General features: G+C 44.9%; 1 protein-coding gene across 1 annotated transcript in view; it reads right to left on the bottom strand.

Moving 5' to 3' along the window:
* Positions 1–20484, bottom strand: part of wwc1 (WW and C2 domain containing 1) — a 133230-nt gene that overhangs the window by 24389 nt on the left and 88357 nt on the right. Inside the window, exons 11-16 of the mRNA XM_056284391.1 lie at positions 15748–16412; positions 11617–11734; positions 7998–8165; positions 7467–7659; positions 5467–5607; positions 49–113 (exon numbers count right to left, since the gene is read on the bottom strand). Coding sequence (XP_056140366.1) covers positions 49–113; positions 5467–5607; positions 7467–7659; positions 7998–8165; positions 11617–11734; positions 15748–16412 — 1350 coding nt within the window. The remainder of the gene's footprint in view (positions 1–48; positions 114–5466; positions 5608–7466; positions 7660–7997; positions 8166–11616; positions 11735–15747; positions 16413–20484) is intronic.

Raw genomic sequence — 20484 nt, 5'->3', positions numbered from 1 at the left:
AGGAGGAAAGAGGAAAAAAAGAGGAAGAGCGAAGAGGAGGAGACTCACCATTCCTGACTGTCCAGAGTGTTCTCCAGATTAGACTGAGTTCTGTCTCCGGTGGAAACACCTCTCTGAAAGAACACAACAACAACATCACAACACAATCACGTGTCAACCATGAGTCAATCACATGTCAACCATGAGTCAATCACATCTCAATCATGAGTCAATCACATGTCAATCATGAGTCAATCATGTGTCAACCATGAGTCAATCATGTGTCAACCACATGTCCATCATGAGTGACTGGTGTCAGTCGTGTGTGAAATGTTTTGGGTGGCGGTCAGAGAGCAGGGCAGTCGAAGTTAAAAACACTCAGAATGTTGTGTTGTCATTTTCTGAAAACTAATTGAGTATTATTGTCTCGAAAGCCATGTCACAGAATTTGTAACCAATCAGTTTGGGACAGGCTCGAGCATCCTCACGAGCCTGAGAGCGGGATAAGCAGTTCAGATAATGGGTGGACAGTTTCACATCTTCTTGCAGCCTCGCATGGAGGCGCTGTGCTCATATCACACTGCAGGAACTGAATTGATGTTTGTTTCAGTTAAGTTCACTTGACTGATTTACCAGATTCTGTCTTGTTAAAGTGACACGTCAGGAGGAGTGGCAGGCTGGGAAAAACATTATATATAAATCCCGCGTCCGGGTGGCATGGCAGTCTATTCTGTTGCCTACCAACATGGGGATCTCCGGTTCGAATCCCTGTGTTACCTCTGGCTTGGTCAGGCATCCCTACAGTCACATGTGGGTATGTGTCTTGATCGCTGCACTAGCACCTCCTCTGGTCGGTCAGGGCGCCTGTTCAAGGAGGAGGGGTAACTGGGGGGAACTGCATGATCCACCCATGCGCTACGTCCCCCTGGTGAAACTCCTCAGTCAGGTGAAAAGAAGCGGCTGGTGACTCCAAATGTAAGGGAGGAGGCATGTGATGGTCTGCAGCCCTCCCCGGATCAGCAGAGAGGGTGGAGCAGAGACCGGGACGGCTCGGGAAGATTGGGGTAATTGGTCAAGTACAGTTGGGGAGAAAAAGGGGGAAAATCCAAAAAACAAAAACATGGGTTAATGAGAATGGGACAAGGAGAAAATAAAAGCTAAATACAAATGAACAAGTGTAAAGATGAAATAAAGAAAGAAATGCAGCGATGTGACTGAAGCCGGAACTGATCAGCAGCCAGTCAGCAGCTACAAAGAAACCAGAGGGGTCCTTCTAACCACACACTAAAGACGTGGCGAGAGAAACTGTTTACCCCAAAGAGAGGAGATGAACGGCGGTCCCACCGAGGCCGAGCCCCAGAAATGTAACAAGGAGGGAAAATACCTGTTGTTACTGTGGCCCTTAAACACAGCAGTATGTGTACAGGTATATAACAGAGCAGTATGTGTACAGGTATACAACCGTATGTGTACAGGTATATAACAGAGCAGTATGTGTACAGGTATATAACAGAGCAGTATGTGTACAGGTATATAACAGTATGTGTACAGGTATATAACAGAACAGTATGTGTACAGGTATATAACAGAAGAGTATGTGTACAGGTATATAACAGAACAGTATGTGTACAGGTATATAACAGAGCAGTATGTGTACAGGTATATAACAGAACAGTATGTGTACAGGTATATAACAGAACAGTATGTGTACAGGAATATAACAGAACAGTATGTGTACAGGTATATAACAGAACAGTATGTGTACAGGAATATAACAGAACAGTATGTGTACAGGTATATAACAGAGCAGTATGTGTACAGGTATATAACAGAACAGTATGTGTACAGGTACATAACCGTATGTGTACAGGTATATAACAGAACAGTATGTGTACAGGTATATAACAGAACAGTATGTGTACAGGTACATAACCGTATGTGTACAGGTATATAACAGAACAGTATGTGTACAGGTATGTATATAACAGAACAGTATGTGCACAGGTATATAACAGAAGAGTATGTGTACAGGTATATAACAGTATGTGTACAGGTATATAACAGAACAGTATGTGTACAGGTATATAACAGAAGAGTATGTGTACAGGTATATAACAGTATGTGTACAGGTATATAACAGTATGTGTACAGGTATATAACAGAACAGTATGTGTACAGGTATATAGCAGGACAGTATGTGTACAGGTATATAACAGTATGTGTACAGGTATATAACAGAACAGTATGTGTACAGGTATATAACAGTATGTGTACAGGTATATAATAGAACAGTATGTGTACAGGTATATAGCAGAAAAGTATGTGTACAGGTATATAACAGTATGTGTACAGGTATATAACAGAACAGTATGTGTACAGGTATATAGCAGAACAGTATGTGTACAGGTATATAACAGTATGTGTACAGGTATATAACAGAACAGTATGTGTACAGGTATATAACAGAACAGTATGTGTACAGGTATATAACAGAAGAGTATCTGTACAGGTATATAACAGTATGTGTACAGGTATATAACAGTATGTGTACAGGTATATAACAGAACAGTATGTGTACAGGTATATAACAGAACAGTATGTGTACAGGTATATAGCAGGACAGTATGTGTACAGGTATATAACAGTATGTGTACAGGTATATAACAGAACAGTATGTGTACAGGTATATAACAGTATGTGTACAGGTATATAATAGAACAGTATGTGTACAGGTATATAGCAGAAAAGTATGTGTACAGGTATATAACAGTATGTGTACAGGTATATAACAGAACAGTATGTGTACAGGTATATAGCAGAACAGTATGTGTACAGGTATATAACAGAACAGTATGTGTACAGGTATATAATAGAACAGTATGTGTACAGGTATATAGCAGAAAAGTATGTGTACAGGTATATAACAGTATGTGTACAGGTATATAACAGAACAGTATGTGTACAGATATATAGCAGAACAGTATGTGTACAGGTATATAACAGTATGTGTACAGGTATATAACAGAACAGTATGTGTACAGGTATATAACAGAACAGTATGTGTACAGGTATATAACAGAACAGTATGTGTACAGGTATATAATGGTATGTGTACAGGTACGTATATAACAGAACAGTATGTGTACAGGTATATAGCAGTATGTGTACAGGTATATAACAGTATGTGTACAAGTAAGTATATAACAGAACAGTATGTGTACAGGTATATAACAGTATATGTACAGGTATATAACAGTATGTGTACAGGTATATAACAGAACAGTATGTGTACAGGTATATAACAGTATGTGTACAGGTATATAACAGTATGTGTACAGGTATATAACAGTATGTGTACAGGTATATAACAGTATGTGTACAGGTATATAACAGTATGTGTACAGGTATATAACAGAACAGTATATGTACAGGTATATAACAGTATGTGTACAGGTATATAACAGAACAGTATGTGTACAGGTATATAACAGTATGTGTACAGGTATATAACAGTATGTGTACAGGTACGTATATAACAGAACAGTATGTGTACAGGTATGTATATAACAGAAGAGTATATGTACAGGTATATAACAGTATGTGTACAGGTATATAGCAGAACAGTATATGTACAGGTATATATCAGTATGTGTACAGGTATATAACAGAACAGTATGTGTACAGGTATATAACAGTATGTGTACAGGTATATAACAGTATGTGTACAGGTACGTATATAACAGAACAGTATGTGTACAGGTATGTATATAACAGAAGAGTATATGTACAGGTATATAACAGTATGTGTACAGGTATATAACAGTATGTGTACAGGTATATAACAGAACAGTATGTGTACAGGTATATAACAGTATGTGTACAGGTATATAACAGTATATGTACAGGTATATAACAGTATGTGTACAGGTAGTATATAACAGAAGAGTATGTGTACAGGTATATAACAGTATGTGTACAGGTATATAACAGTATGTGTACAGGTACGTATATAACAGAACAGTATGTGTACAGGTATGTAACAGTATGTGTACAGGTACGTATATAATAGAACAGTATGTGTACAGGTATATAACAGTATGTGTACAGGTATATAACAGTATGTGTACAGGTACGTATATAACAGAACAGTATGTGTACAGGTATATAACAGTATGTGTACAGGTACGTATATAATAGAACAGTATGTGTACAGGTATATAACAGAACAGTATGTGTACAGGTATGTAACAGTATGTGTACAGGTACGTATATAACAGAACAGTATGTGTACAGGTATATAACAGTATGTGTACAGGTATATAACAGTATGTGTACAGGTATATAACAGAACAGTATGTGTACAGGTATATAACAGTATGTGTACAGGTATATAACAGAACAGTATGTGTACAGGTATATAACAGTATGTGTACAGGTATATAACAGTATATGTACAGGTATATAACAGTATATGTACAGGTATATAACAGTATGTGTACAGGTAGTATATAACAGAAGAGTATGTGTACAGGTATATAACAGTATATGTACAGGTATATAACAGTATATGTACAGGTATATAACAGTATGTGTACAGGTAGTATATAACACAACAGTATGTGTACAGGTATATAACAGTATGTGTACAGGTATATAACAGTATATGTACAGGTATATAACAGTATGTGTACAGGTATATAACAGTATGTGTACAGGTAGTATATAACAGAAGAGTATGTGTACAGGTGAACAGTAGCAGGGTCACGCTGTCTGCAGAGCTTCACAGTTCAGGAGCCAACACACACAAGCTGTTGACCCATCAGTCCCAGTCCCGGATCAGATCCGGGGAGGGCTGCAGACTACCACGTCTCCTCTGATACATGTGGAGTCACCAGCTGCTTCTTTTCACCTGACAGTGAGGAGTTTCCCCAGGGGGACATAGCATGCGAGAGGATCACGCTATTCCCCCTAGTTCCCCCACCCCCTTGAACAGGCACCCCGACCAACCAGAGGAGGCGCTAGTTCAACGACCAGGACACATACCCACACCCGGCTTCCCACCCGCAAACACGGCCAATTGTGTCTGTAGGGATGCCAGACCAAGCTGGGGGCAACATGGGGATTTGAACCGGCGAGCCCCGTGTTAAGCCCATGTTTTTGTTGAACGTTTTCTTCTCTCACCAAAACTGACTTTTATCTGTTTACTTTGATACGTTAACTGCATTACACTGCAGTGTGTACAAAATGTGCCATTTAAACACACACTGACTGACCGACTGAGATGTCCCTAAGAAACACTTCCATAAGAAAAGGAGGAAGTGCTGACGGCAAGGGAAGGTCGACCTGGTCTCCTGGTGTCTGAGCGAGGAGCGTTTAACACTGTCAGGTTGGACCTTAAAATCCACGATCCTGAAGCTTTACATGAGGACCACTGTCGTCAGGACTGTGGCGTTACATGTGAATCAAAAGCCATCATGTCGGTCGTACCGCGTCAGACTTGAACGCTGCCTCGCCATCAGCATTCCTGCTGCTCATCTCCGTCATGTAGGTCTGACCCAGGAGGTTGTACCACTTGGTGGATCTCTCCTCCGAACCGCCGACGTCAGCCAGGCTGATCTGAGCTCCCACCTGGTGGAGAAGGAGCAGTGAGGAGGTGAAGGGAAGGAGGAGAGGAGAGAAGCCAGAAAAGGGAAAAGGAGGAGCAAGGGAAAGATGGTGGACATTTGTATTATACATTTTCCCAAATCCTGGAAACTCTTATTTTGAAAGGGAACTTTTAAAGCTGAAATGGAGACTGGAAACACTCTCCATAACACTACCAGTCATCTTCACTACGGGTGGAGACACTCTCCAGTCTCCAACAATGGTGAAGATGACTGGTAGTATGATGGAGCCAGGCTCCATAACACCACCAGTCATCTTCACCATGGGTGGCGACACTCTCCAGTCTCCAACCACGGTGACGATGGCTGGTAGTATGATGGAGCCAGGCTCCATAACACCACCAGTCATCTTCACCATGGGTGGCGACACTCTCCAGTCTCCAACAATGGTGAAGATGACTGGTAGTATGATGGAGCCAGGCTCCATAACACCACCAGTCATCTTCACCATGGGTGGAGACACACTCTCCAGTCTCCAACAATGGTGAAGATGACTGGTGGTGTGATGGAACCTGAGTGGCGACACTCTCCAGTCTCCACCCATGGTGAAGATGACTGGTAGTATGATGGAGTCAGATTCCATAACACCACCAGTCATCTTCACCATGGGTGGAGACACTCTCCAGTCTCCGTATATCACTGGTGAGATGTTTTGACCGGGTAGGATGAACACTGGTGCAGCAGCAAACACGTAGTATGTGTTGAAAAAAAGACTGAGACGTGATACTGATGTGTCCATGGCAACCACTATGACTGTACAACAGTGTTCCATATAGTGTGATGTAGTTTGTAATACATTAGAGCAGTGGTGGCTAACCATGTGCCATGGAGAGCCATGTGTATGCAGGTTTTCATGCCAGCCGGACTCCACACCAGCTGATTTCACTGATTAGCAACCCTTCAACCAACGAGGAAGAGCGTATCAGTGGAACCACCGGGTGTGGAGTCGGGTTGGAATGAAAACCTGCATACACATATCCCTCCATGGCACACGGTTAGCCACCGCTGCATCAGACTGTGTGTGTTAGCTTTGGTCCAGGATCCATTTTTACCAGGGTGGAGCCGTTTACTGCTGAGCTGACGGCACACCAGCCACAATGGCTGCTACACCTTGTTTGTAGTCCTGCCACAACTGGTTTGTCGTCCTGCTACACCTGGTTTGTCGCCTGCTACAACTTGTTTGTAGTCCTGCTACACCTGGTTTGTCATCCTGCTACACCTGGTTTGTTGGCCTGCTACACCTGGTTTGTAGTCCTGTTACACCCTGTTTGTAGTCCTGCTACACCTGGTTTGTAGTCCTGCTACACCTGGTTTGTTGGCCTGCTACACCTGGTTTGTAGTCCTGCTACAACTTGTTTGTAGTCCTGCTACACCTGGTTTGTAGTCCTGCTACACCTGGTTCGTTGGCCTGCTACACCTGGTTTGTAGTCCTGTTACACCTCGTTTGTAGTCCTGCTACACCTGGTTTGTTGGCCTGCTACACCTGGTTCGTAGTCCTGTTACAACCTGTTTGTAGTCCTGCTACACCTTGTTTGTAGTCCTGCTACACCTGGTTTGTTGGCCTGCTACACCTGGTTTGTAGTCCTGTTACACCCTGTTTGTAGTCCTGCTACACCCTGTTTGTAGTCCTGCTACACCTGGTTTGTCGTCCTGCTACACCTGGTTTGTAGTCCTGCTACACCTGGTTTGTAGTCCTGCTACACCTTGTTTGTAGTCCCACTGAAAGATTGGGAAATCATGGATTTCCACTTGAAATGCTCAGGAGAAGGGGGGACATTAGCTAAACGACAACAGATTGAAGGAATGAGAAAGGGCAGCACCAACCAGGCATTCCTCCCGGCCCGATTTCCTGGTGTGGCAGAAATCGACCCTCAGGGTCTTCTGCCGCAGAGCATTGTGGGATATCTTCATCCCAAAGACCTCGTTGACCTCCATTGTGTCTTGAGGCAGAGAGCCACGTGTCCGGAAGAGGCAGCGAGTGGCCTCTGAGCAAGGCAGCACCACCAAGCGAAGGTACCTGAGAGGTGAGACAAGTGTCTGACGTTTAATTCAGTTTCCGTTTTTGACAGGACAGTTTTGTATGGTGTGAGAAATCTAAACACACAACATTGTTCTGTTTATGAGCAGTGAAATTATCCTTCCAACACACACACACACACACACACACACACGACGGTTTCAAGTTTTTTGTGTGGAAGTAAACACAAAATACACACAGTGAGACTCATAAAGAAGCACTAACACAGCAGTGTGTGGTTGTTTAAAGTGTTTGGAACCTTTGTACTAAACAACACATCCAAATGATACACAAAACCTCTACTGGCGAGTGCGTGAAACAACAAACGGGCGGCGTACATTTTCTGGTCAGCCGGCAGACAGAGGGCGCTGCAGTTGGAAAGCCGCATGACGCAGATGGAGAAGCGCTGGTCTCTGGGCTCGTAGCGCAGGCCGAGCTGCACCTGGGAGCAACCCAGACCGGATCTCTCCTCATAGCAGCCCAGCAGCTCTGTGAGGTGGCCCGGCCTACACACACACACACAGACACACACACAGACACACACAGGGAAACAGAGACACAGATGGGGGGATTCAGCAGGTTTACTGGGGCCGATCTAAGCGCCGCCATGTTCATTCCTCATATTTCCATGACAAGAGAAAGTCTGAAATGTGTGTTATGCCAACACAACTTTCACCCTGGTGGTGAAAGAAATGTGGGTAGTTGTACAATGTACCTCACAGGTAGAGCAGTTCACAAAACTCTGCAACATCACCATTTACCTCCAGCGCGGGAAGGCTTCGGGTGCGAGTCTGGAGCACTTTGTTTACTGCTACACGATGAAGGAGGAAACTCTTCATCTATTACAACAGCTCTGCCGCTGAACAAGGAATACACAACTAAATACAATGAACGAATAAGCTTCACTTTATGGACGGATCACAGGACCCCGCCCACATGGCCAGACACCACTATCTACAGCGGGGACACACTGTGACTTAACGTGTGATTATAATCTCGACGTGACCGTGACGAGGCATTTTCATGACGGAGGAGAGTCTTCATCAGTCTGTAAAACAGGTCAGGTCACCATGGACACTCGGTACAGGGCATCTTGTCATGTTCAAATCACGAGAATCAAGTCACTCGTGGCTGAATGGAGTCTTCGGTCGGCCAGGGCCGTCATGATAAAGTTAAACATGTTTGGTTTTTAGGACTGGAATGTGGACAAGTGAGCGGTCGGTAAGGTGCATGTCCTACGACTGCCGTCCTAACCAGCGTTCGGTTTACTAGAACCCAGAACCACACCATCAACCCAGCTGTTGGACAAAAACTCCATAGGTCCACGCGATTCACCTGCAGCTACATCACCGGAGAGAACATTACATTCTCCCACTTCCGGTGTGGGGAGGTGGCGGCGCGAATTCACGTTTGTGGCGGCCTCACCCAGTACCGTCCATGCAGTGTCTTTGTCCACATCTAAGTTTTGTCTTCGTCTGATGGCTGGGACAGCTGGCGCTGGCTCACCCGGGAGAGCTTGGTCTGCTGCGTCCTGTGGGCCCAGGGACCACGGCCCTGCCTGGAGCTGCGCCCGAAGAGGAAACACCGAGGGCGGTCTGACAAGACGCGGAAGTGGGTCATGCTAAGCTAACTGCTAGCCCATGCAGACTGGCAGTTCCGGTAACACCGAGGGCAGCGTGGCGGCGGCCTTGCCTAGCCTTGACTGTGTTTTTAGTGTCGTGTGGAGTGCAGGGAGGTGTGTTGAAGGTGTCTGGGTGGGACAGCTGGCGCTGGATCGCCCGGGAGAGCTTGGTCTGCTGCGTCCTGTGGGCCCAGGGACCACGGCCCTGCCTGGAGCTGCGCCCGAAGAGGAAACACCGAGGGCGGTCTGACAAGACGCGGAAGTGGGTCATGCTAAGCTAACTGCTAGCCCATGCAGACTGGCAGTTCCGGTAACACCGAGGGCAGCATGGCGGCGGCCTTGCCTAGCCTTGACGGTGTTTTTAGTCTCGTGTGGAGTGCGGGGAGATGTGTTGAAGGTGTCTGGGTGGGAGAGCTGGCGTTGGATCGCCCGGGAGAGCTTGGTCTGCTGCGTCCTGTGGGCCCAGGGGCCACGGCCCTGGGTGGAGCTGCGCCCGAAGAGGAAACACCGAGGGCGGTCTGACAAGACGCGGAAGTGGGTCATGCTAAGCTAACTGCTAGCCCATGCAGACTGGCAGTTCCGGTAACACCGAGGGCAGCATGGCGGCGGCCTTGCCTAGCCTTGACGGTGTTTTTAGTGTCGTGTGGAGTGCGGGGAGATGTGTTGAAGGTGTCTGGGTGGGAGAGCGAGCGTTGGATCGGCTGGGAGAGCTTGGTCTGCTGCGTCCGGTGGGCCCAGGGGCCACAGCCCTGCCGGAGCTGCGCCCGAAGAGGAAACACTGAGGGTGGTCTGACAGGATGCGGAAGTGAGGCAGGCTAAGCTAACTGCTAGCCCATGCAGATTGGCAGTTCCAACAATCATCCTGGCCAGCGTTCATTCTCCTGGGCATTGGTTTTATTTTTTTGTTTCGTTTAGATATAGTATGTGTTAGTTTGGATGAGTGTTTGTGTTTGTGTTGCACTGCTGTGGGCTGGGGGAAACCACGTGTCGTTTCATTTCATGTGCACAAGTGCATGAAATGAAACGACAAAGTGTTTCTGATTCTGATGACAAGTTATATTACAAGTTATGTTACAAGTTATGTTAGAAGTTATGTTACAAGTGACAAAACATACCCACTGACAGATGGAAGACAACGTAGAATAGCATGGGGCAATAAGACAATAATTAAAACAAAGTAATTTGCCATGGAAAGCATTACAACCGAGTCATCTAATTTACACAGACTTTGTTAATATGAACGACTATTTCTTAACACAACAGAGGAACAGCTGACATGTGGTGTTCACTTTATTTCTCAACACTGGTCCTCTGTATTTCACGGAAACCTGGACAAGTCAAGCTGTTAAATGATGACTGTGTACTTGATAGAAAGACTGATCAGTGTGGTGTGGAGGGGATGTGTTGCTTTCTGCTGACCCCTGGAAGTCAGTCAGCAAACGAGTGACGCTGCTGTTTTAAAGTCCTGACCCAATCGATCAGGACTTTAAAACAACAACATCTCGACAGGAATCTGCAAACTCATAGTTGGGTATGTCTCACAACAACCAACACATGGTCTTTAAACAGATTCTAAACACTGACAGTAAACTATCTAACCAGAAGGGGGCGACATTACAAATCACAATCACTTTACTTTGCTGCTTCCTTTTCCTTGACTCCCTGAAGCAGGATGACACGAACGTCTGCTATGAAAACGGCTCACCAAACCTGAAAGGATGGGTCCTTTAATACATTCATCCATCCATTACCCATCCATTCATTATCCAAACTGCTTGTCCTGCTCTCAGGGTCGCCGGGATGCTGCAGCCTACTCCAGCAGTCATTGGAGGGCAGGCGGGGAGACACCCTGGACAGACCGCCAGGCCATCACACAGGGCCGAAACACACACACACACACACACACACACACATTCACACCTAGGGACAATTTAGTACGGCCGATTCACCTGACCTACATGTCTTTGGACTGTGGGAGGAAACCGGAGCCCCCGGAAGAAACCCACGCAGACATGGGGAGAACATGCAAACTCCACACAGAGGACGACCCGGGACGACTCCCAAGGTTGGACTCGAACCTAGGACCTCCTTACTGTGAGGCGACGTAGCTAACCACTGCGTCACCGTGCCGCTCCTTTAATATATATAATTTATAATTTTTATTATATTACTTTATTGAGCCCCATGGGGAAATTCTTCCTCAATTTTTTGCTCAGTTTGTCCTTTTTCTGTTTTTCAGTCATTCGAGAAATACACTTTTCTAACCAGTTCTATTATCATATGATAGTAAAAAAAAAAAATATATATAAAGACATTCAAGACAAAAGGTGTCTTACCGGCGCTCTGATGGCTCGTAAACGCCGCTGTCGCCCGCCACCGATTCATCGGATACAGCTGAGGTCACGCCCATCTTCTTTGGCCCCGCCCCTGTGCCCCGTAGCTGGGGAGCTGCGTCTGAAGACAGGAAGAGGACGCAGAGGGGTCAAGGGAAGAAGAGCAGGAGAAGAAAATGTGCAGGTATATATATATATATATATATAGTAAGAGTGATTGAAGAGCGAATGTCCCGTCCGTCAACCGTTACCTTTTTTCTCATCATCAGTCATTGTGGATGAGAGCATCAACTAACATGTCTGCTGTGTAAATGTAAAATAATACTTAGTTTTGTGGAAAAAATTACGACTACTTTTTTCCTAGATATTTCCCAACCTTGAGCTCGCACCAACGCGTCATGAGCAACAGTAACATCCGTCAGTCATTCATTTTCTACCAGAGCCAATGTAGTGGAGGCAGCAGACTGCCGTAAACGTTACAATGTGAAGTTGAGCAGTTTAACCTTGTGTGAATTAGTGATGACGTGTTTAAGCACCAACCACCTGCAGCCAAACATCTGTGACAGACTTGACACCAGCCACACATCTGTGACAGGCTTGACACCAGCCACACATCTGTGACAGACTTGACACCAGCCAAACATCTGTGACAGACTTGACACCAGCCAAACATCTGTGACAGACTTGACACCAGCCAAACATCTGTGACAGACTTGACACCAGCCAAACATCTGTGACAGACTTGACGCCAGCCAAACACCTGTGATGGACTTGACACCAGCCAAACACCTGTGATGGACTTGACACAAGCCAAACATCTGTGACGGACTTGACACCAGCCAAACATCTGTGACAGACTTGACACCAGCCAAACATCTGTGACGGACTTGACAACAGCCAAACATCTGTGATGGACTTGACACCAGCCAAACATCTGTGACGGACTTGACACCAGCCAAACATCTGTGACAGACTTGACACCAGCCAAACATCTGTGACGGACTTGACAACAGCCAAACATCTGTGATGGACTTGACACCAGCCAAACATCTGTGACGGACTTGACACCAGCCAAACATCTGTGATGGACTTGACACAAACCAAACACCTGTGACAGACTTGACACCAGCCAAACATCTGTGACAGACTTGACAACAGCCAAACATCTGTGATGGACTTGACAACAGCAAAACATCTGTGACAGACTTGACACCAGCCAAACATCTGTGACAGACTTGACGCCAGCCAAACATCTGTGATGGACTTGACACCAGCCAAACACCTGTGATGGACTTGACACAAGCCAAACATCTGTGACGGACTTGACACCAGCCAAACATCTGTGATGGACTTGACAACAGCAAAACATCTGTGATGGACTTGACAACAGCAAAACATCTGTGACGGACTTGACACCAGCTAAACACCTGTGACAGACTTGACACCAGCCAAACACCTGTGACAGACTTGACACCAGCCAAACATCTGTGACAGACTTGACACCAGCCAAACATCTGTGACAGACTTGACACCAGCCAAACACCTGTGACAGACTTGACACCAGCCAAACATCTGTGACAGACTTGACACCAGCCAAACATCTGTGACAGACTTGACACCAGCCAAACACCTGTGACAGACTTGACAACAGCCAAACATCTGTGACGGACTTGACACCAGCCAAACATCTGTGATGGACTTGACAACAGCAAAACATCTGTGACAGACAAGATATTGGTGACAGCCAAACATGATGTCTGCTGCACATCTGGAACGTTACAAAACTGACCAAAAACTGAAAAACCGGGCAACCCGTCAACCTTTGGGTGTCCGGGCAGGGGCGTCCAGGTAGCGTGGCGGTCTATTCCATTGCCTACCAATATGGTTCGAATCCCCATGTTACCGCCGGCTTGGTCGGGCGTCCCTACAGACACAATTGGCCGTGTCTGCTGGTGGGAAGCAGGATGTGGGTATGTGTCCTGGTCGCTGCACTAGTGCCTCCTCTGGTTGGTTGGGGCACCTGTTGGGAGGGGATCCTCCCATGCGCTAAGTGGGAGGATCCCCCTGGTGAAACTCCTCACTATCAGGTGAAACGAAGCGGCTGGTGACCTCACATATATCAGAGGAGATGTGGTTGTCTGCAGCCCTCCCCGGACTGGCAGAGGGGGTGGAGCAGCGACCGGGCCGGCTTGGAAGCGTGGGATAACCGGCCGGATACAATTGGGGAGAAAATGAAAAAAAAAAACAAAAAAGCAAAAACAAAAAGTCAAACGTCTGTTGGCGTTGAGGGATCCGATTTCCAGTTCCACAGCCGGACTGGACCCAGTTTTCTTCAGCTTGGTCCACCTGACAACGCAGATCAGCTGAATTCTTTATAGTTGGCTAAACTCCACTTAATTTAAATTCTACTCAGTGTAGTTGAATTAATTCCCGCTCGGCTCAGTTTACTTCAGCTGACTCTACTTCAGTTTGGTATAAAGAGCAACTAACCCGATACCACCTCCGTGAGTTTCCCATTCAAAAGGTGAAAAAGCATCTGTAGCTGCTGTGCTGGTGTTGACATTATGTGATGTTGGCACAGCAGGACAAACAGCTGTACATAACAACATTCACATAATAATATAATGACTCCAATTAATCCAGGTGTCGCAATGAGACAGCATTGAAAAATCTACTGCTTGTGTGGGAACATGCATACTACGGCTTTAGTATGGACCATACAATACTCACTGTTATATATATACTACCTTGAAATATTTATGCTATGGACAAAGCTATGATAGTAAAAATACCAGCATGCATAATATTTCTGCCAAATAATCTAATAGGAATTGACTGGACACTATTCTGTAGGAAAATGGCGACATTGGATGGTTACCATGGAGATCCAGAAGACCGTTTCCAGCCAGCTGAATTTTTTTTGTGCCCGCACCCCTTTCTCCCCAACTCTACTTGGCCAATCATCCCACTCTTCCGAGCCGTCCCGGTCTCTGCTGGAGGGCTGCAGACTACCACATACCTCCTCCCATACATGTGGAGTCACCAGCTGCTCCTTTTCACCGGACAGTGAGGAGTTTCACCAGGGGGATGTAGCACGTGGGAGGATCAGCTATTCCCCTCGGTTTCCCCTCCCCACTGAAAAGGCGCCCCGTCCGACCGGAGGAGGTGCTAGTGCAGCAACCAGGACACATACCCACATCTGACTTCCCACCTGCAGACATGGCCAGTTGTGTCTTTAGGGACGCCCGACCAAGCTGGAGGTAACACGGGGATTCAAACTGCCAATCCCTGTGTTGGTAGGCAACGGAATAGACCGCCACGCTACCCGGACGCCCCCAGTCAGCTTGTGGACATTGAAGTAACAGCTATTCGCTGCCTTTCAAGTCTACGTTTGCTATACAAAGCTCATCTTGATGAACAGCAATACGTACGGCTGGTTTGTGGTCTAGTTTTGCGGACTTGTCCTACATTAACTACGCTGAAGTGTCGATGACAAGCTGGAGCTGTGTGTCCAGTATGAAGAGAAGGGTGGAAAACTGAAAATGAAACCTACCTATGGACTACATGAACACTGTGGATAAAATAGAGACGGACGTCCTAAAATCTGAAATGTTTAATATTTCCAGTGGCTCTCCTCACTGAGAGAGATTAAATTGATATGTGTATTTATTTTTTATTCCCAGGGTTCATTTTGGCTAAAGGCTGGTTTTCCCTGCTCCTTGTTAGGAAGATCTGAAGTGAGAGATACTGGTGAGGTCTGACAGGAGCTGAAACCAGACACACCACCGCTCTCACTGACACTCAGGTTTCAGCTGCAAGCTTCGACTCTTCCGTCCTGCACGCCTTCATGCGCACACACACACACACACACACACACACACACACACACACCCACGAGTCCCTGTTGTCTCATCTTTCGCCCACGTGTGAAAGTTTAAAGATGCGGGTCCACGGTGTGAGCCCGGATACACCTACCTGATGCTATGCTAGGAGAACTGGATCTGCATGGATGAGGGGTTTTCCAGAGTTGCTTGCCATCATAAGAGGTCATGACTGTAGCTGACCCCACATGATGGACAGATTAGATAGACTGATAAGACGTTAGCATAAAAGACAGGATAAGTTCCTCTGTACCTTTGAACTCCTCTGTGGCGCCGGCGTTGGGCTCCTGTTTGCCGTCAGCGCCCCTGGAGGCCCCTCGTCCCTCCTGTCGCTGCTCCCTTCCATCCAAGTCGAGGCCTGCCAGCCTGCAGTGGAGCTCCAAGTCCAGATCCAGCCCCGACCCTGTCTGCCCGCCAAAGGCCTCCCCAGACAGGAAGGTGGCGTCTGTCACCAGCGGCGAGCATGGTGGCGACAGCGAGGAAAGCGAGGAGCGCGGCGACAGGGAGCTCATGGAGTGCGGCGTCTCCGACAGTCTCAGCACTTGGATCCTGGAGGACCCTGCCTCCACACCTCCACCTCCTACTTCCCCCGCACCGCTGCCCACCACCACTGGCCGGCCCATCGGTCCGGACTCGGCCGTGCTGGGGTCGGGCGCCTCAGTGCCAGTTGCCTCATGTTCGTGGATGGTGGTGATGGAGCTCGGGGGCCGGTAGCCTCCGGGCACTCCCTCCTGGAGGAGGCTGTCCAGTTTGTTCTGGAAGTCTGGGTCGGACAGCTCCGGCTGCTCCAGGTAGATGTCAGTGAAGCTGAGGGAGGAGGAGGAGCCCAGGCTGGAGGTGGTGGCCAGGGAGCCACGGCTGGAGGTCAGGGAGCCGCGGCTGCTCCCAGAGGAGCAGGACAGGGTGCTGGCCGATAGGCTGAGAGAAAAACCGAGAGAAGACCTGGTTAAATAAGACCAGAACAGATCTTCCACTTCATCCAGAGAACAAACATGGTATGTGCAGGATTCACTTTTTCAATTACAAATTCATCAAACAAACAAAAAAAGAAAGACCCGGCGTCTGCTCCTCTGCCTGGTAGTATTCCAGACGCATCTGGAGAAATTAAAACATCAAGTATCAATGAACTCTCTCATTTTGGAAGATGCAATAAAAACTGCATGTATTTTCAGGGTACATACGGAGGAAGTTAAAGATATTGGAGAAAACCTGTGTTTTTGTTGTGTTTTGTATATTTGGTTTGTTTCATTCAGCTGGAGCATGTTGAGGCTGGCTTCAAATGAAAAGTGCATTACAAAGAAAATTCATTATCATGATTATTATGATAATTATTATAATTGCATTACTGATACACAGAGAAGCTCTAGAAAGTGGATATGTGTTCTTGTGGTTTGGATATGCGTGTTCTTGTAGTTTGGATATGTGTGTTCTTGTGGTTTGGATATGTGTGTTCTTGTAGTTTGGATATGTGTGTTCTTGTAGTTTGGATATGTGTGTTCTTGTGGTTTGGATATGTGTGTTCTTGTAGTTTGGATATGTGTGTTCTTGTAGTTTGGATATGTGTGTTCTTGTGGTTTGGATATGTGTGTTCTTGTGGTTTGGATGTGTGTGTTCTTGTAGTTTGGATATGTGTGTTCTTGTAGTTTGGATATGTGTGTTCTTGTAGTTTGGATATGTGTGTTCTTGTGGTTTGGATATGTGTGTTCTTGTAGTTTGGATATGTGTGTTCTTGTAGTTTGGATATGCGTGTTCTTGTGGTTTGGATATATGTGTTCTTGTAGTTTGGATATGTGTGTTCTTGTAGTTTGGATATGTGTGTTCTTGTAGTTTGGATATGCGTGTTCTTGTGGTTTGGATATGTGTGTTCTTGTGGTTTGGATATGTGTGTTCTTGTAGTTTGGATATGTGTGTTCTTGTAGTTTGGATATGTGTGTTCTTGTGGTTTGGATATGTGTGTTCTTGTAGTTTGGATATGTGTGTTCTTGTAGTTTGGATATGTGTGTTCTTGTGGTTTGGATATGTGTGTTCTTGTGGTTTGGATGTGTGTGTTCTTGTAGTTTGGATATGTGTGTTCTTGTGGTTTGGATATGTGTGTTCTTGTAGTTTGGATGTGTGTGTTCTTATAGTTTGGATATGTGTGTTCTTGTAGTTTGGATATGTGTGTTCTTGTGGTTTGGATATGTGTGTTCTTGTAGTCTGGGTGTATGTGTTCCTGTAGTTTGGCTGTACGTGTTCTTGTAGTTTGGCTGTATGTGTTCTTGTAGTTTGGATATGTGTGTTCTTGTAGTTTGGATATGTGTGTTCTTGTAGTTTGGATATGCGTGTTCTTGTAGTTTGGATATGCGTGTTCTTGTAGTTTGGATATGCGTGTTCTTGTAGTTTGGATATGTGTGTTCTTGTGGTTTGGATATGTGTGTTCTTGTAGTTAGGATATATGTGTTCTTGTAGTTTGGATATGCGTGTTCTTGTAGTTTGGATATGCGTGTTCTTGTAGTTTGGATATGTGTGTTCTTGTAGTTTGGCTGTATGTGTTCTTGTAGTTTGGATATGTGTGTTCTTGTAGTTTGGATATGCGTGTTCTTGTAGTTTGGATATGCGTGTTCTTGTAGTTTGGATATGCGTGTTCTTGTAGTTTGGATATGCGTGTTCTTGTAGTTTGGATATGCGTGTTCTTGTAGTTTGGATATGTGTGTTCTTGTGGTTTGGATATGTGTGTTCTTGTAGTTTGGATATGTGTGTTCTTGTAGTTTGGATATGCGTGTTCTTGTAGTTTGGATATGCGTGTTCTTGTAGTTTGGATATGTGTGTTCTTGTAGTTTGGATATGTGTGTTCTTGTAGATTGGATGTGTGTGTTCTTGTAGTTTGGATGTGTGTTCTTGTAGTTTGGATATATGTGTTCTTGTAGTTTGGATATGTGTGTTCTTGTAGTTTGGATATGTGTGTTCTTGTAGTTTGGATATGCGTGTTCTTGTAGTTTGGATATGTGTGTTCTTGTAGTTTGGATATGCGTGTTCTTGTAGTTTGGATATGCGTGTTCTTGTGGTTTGGATATGTGTGTTCTTGTAGTTTGGATATGTGTGTTCTTGTAGTTTGGATATGCGTGTTTTGTAGTTTGGATATGCGTGTTCTTGTAGTTTGGATATGCGTGTTCTTGTAGTTTGGATATGTGTGTTCTTGTGGTTTGGATATGTGTGTTCTTGTAGTTAGGATATATGTGTTCTTGTAGTTTGGATATGCGTGTTCTTGTAGTTTGGATATGCGTGTTCTTGTAGTTTGGATATGTGTGTTCTTGTAGTTTGGCTGTATGTGTTCTTGTAGTTTGGATATGTGTGTTCTTGTAGTTTGGATATGCGTGTTCTTGTAGTTTGGATATGCGTGTTCTTGTAGTTTGGATATGCGTGTTCTTGTAGTTTGGATATGCGTGTTCTTGTAGTTTGGATATGTGTGTTCTTGTAGTTTGGATATGTGTGTTCTTGTAGTTTGGATATGTGTGTTCTTGTAGTTTGGATATGTGTGTTCTTGTAGTTTGGATATGCGTGTTCTTGTAGTTTGGATATATGTGTTCTTGTAGTTTGGATATGCGTGTTCTTGTAGTTTGGATATGCGTGTTCTTGTAGTTTGGATATGCGTGTTCTTGTAGTTTGGATATGCGTGTTCTTGTAGTTTGGATATGCGTGTTCTTGTAGTTTGGATATGCGTGTTCTTGTAGTTTGGATATGTGTGTTCTTGTGGTTTGGATATGTGTGTTCTTGTAGTTTGGATATGTGTGTTCTTGTAGTTTGGATATGCGTGTTCTTGTAGTTTGGATATGCGTGTTCTTGTAGTTTGGATAAGTGTGTTCTTGTAGTTTGGATATGTGTGTTCTTGTAGATTGGATGTGTGTGTTCTTGTAGTTTGGATGTGTGTTCTTGTAGTTTGGATATATGTGTTCTTGTAGTTTGGATATGTGTGTTCTTGTAGTTTGGATATGTGTGTTCTTGTAGTTTGGATATGCGTGTTCTTGTAGTTTGGATATGTGTGTTCTTGTAGTTTGGATATGCGTGTTCTTGTAGTTTGGATATGCGTGTTCTTGTGGTTTGGATATGTGTGTTCTTGTAGTTTGGATATGTGTGTTCTTGTAGTTTGGATATGCGTGTTCTTGTAGTTTGGATATGCGTGTTCTTGTAGTTTGGATATGCGTGTTCTTGTAGTTTGGATATGTGTGTTCTTGTGGTTTGGATATGTGTGTTCTTGTAGTTAGGATATATGTGTTCTTGTAGTTTGGATATGCGTGTTCTTGTAGTTTGGATATGCGTGTTCTTGTAGTTTGGATATGTGTGTTCTTGTAGTTTGGCTGTATGTGTTCTTGTAGTTTGGATATGTGTGTTCTTGTAGTTTGGATATGCGTGTTCTTGTAGTTTGGATATGCGTGTTCTTGTAGTTTGGATATGCGTGTTCTTGTAGTTTGGATATGCGTGTTCTTGTAGTTTGGATATGTGTGTTCTTGTAGTTTGGATATGTGTGTTCTTGTAGTTTGGATATGTGTGTTCTTGTAGTTTGGATATGTGTGTTCTTGTAGTTTGGATATGCGTGTTCTTGTAGTTTGGATATATGTGTTCTTGTAGTTTGGATATGCGTGTTCTTGTAGTTTGGATATGCGTGTTCTTGTAGTTTGGATATGTGTGTTCTTGTAGTTTGGATATGTGTGTTCTTGTAGTTTGGATATGTGTGTTCTTGTAGTTTGGATATGTGTGTTCTTGTAGTTTGGATATGCGTGTTCTTGTAGTTTGGATATGCGTGTTCTTGTAGTTTGGATATGTGTGTTCTTGTAGTTTGGATATGTGTGTTCTTGTAGTTTGGATGTGTGTTCTTGTAGTTTGGATATGTGTGTTCTTGTAGTTTGGCTGTATGTGTTCTTGTAGTTTGGATATGTGTGTTCTTGTAGTTTGGATATGTGTGTTCTTGTAGTTTGGATATGTGTGTTCTTGTAGTTTGGCTGTATGTGTTCTT

This window comes from Lampris incognitus, chromosome 8 (assembly GCF_029633865.1).
Source record: "Lampris incognitus isolate fLamInc1 chromosome 8, fLamInc1.hap2, whole genome shotgun sequence".
NCBI classification, from domain to species: Eukaryota; Metazoa; Chordata; class Actinopteri; order Lampriformes; family Lampridae; genus Lampris; species Lampris incognitus.
Note: the sequence above shows the minus strand (reverse complement) of the source record. Positions and strands in the feature narration are given on the sequence as shown.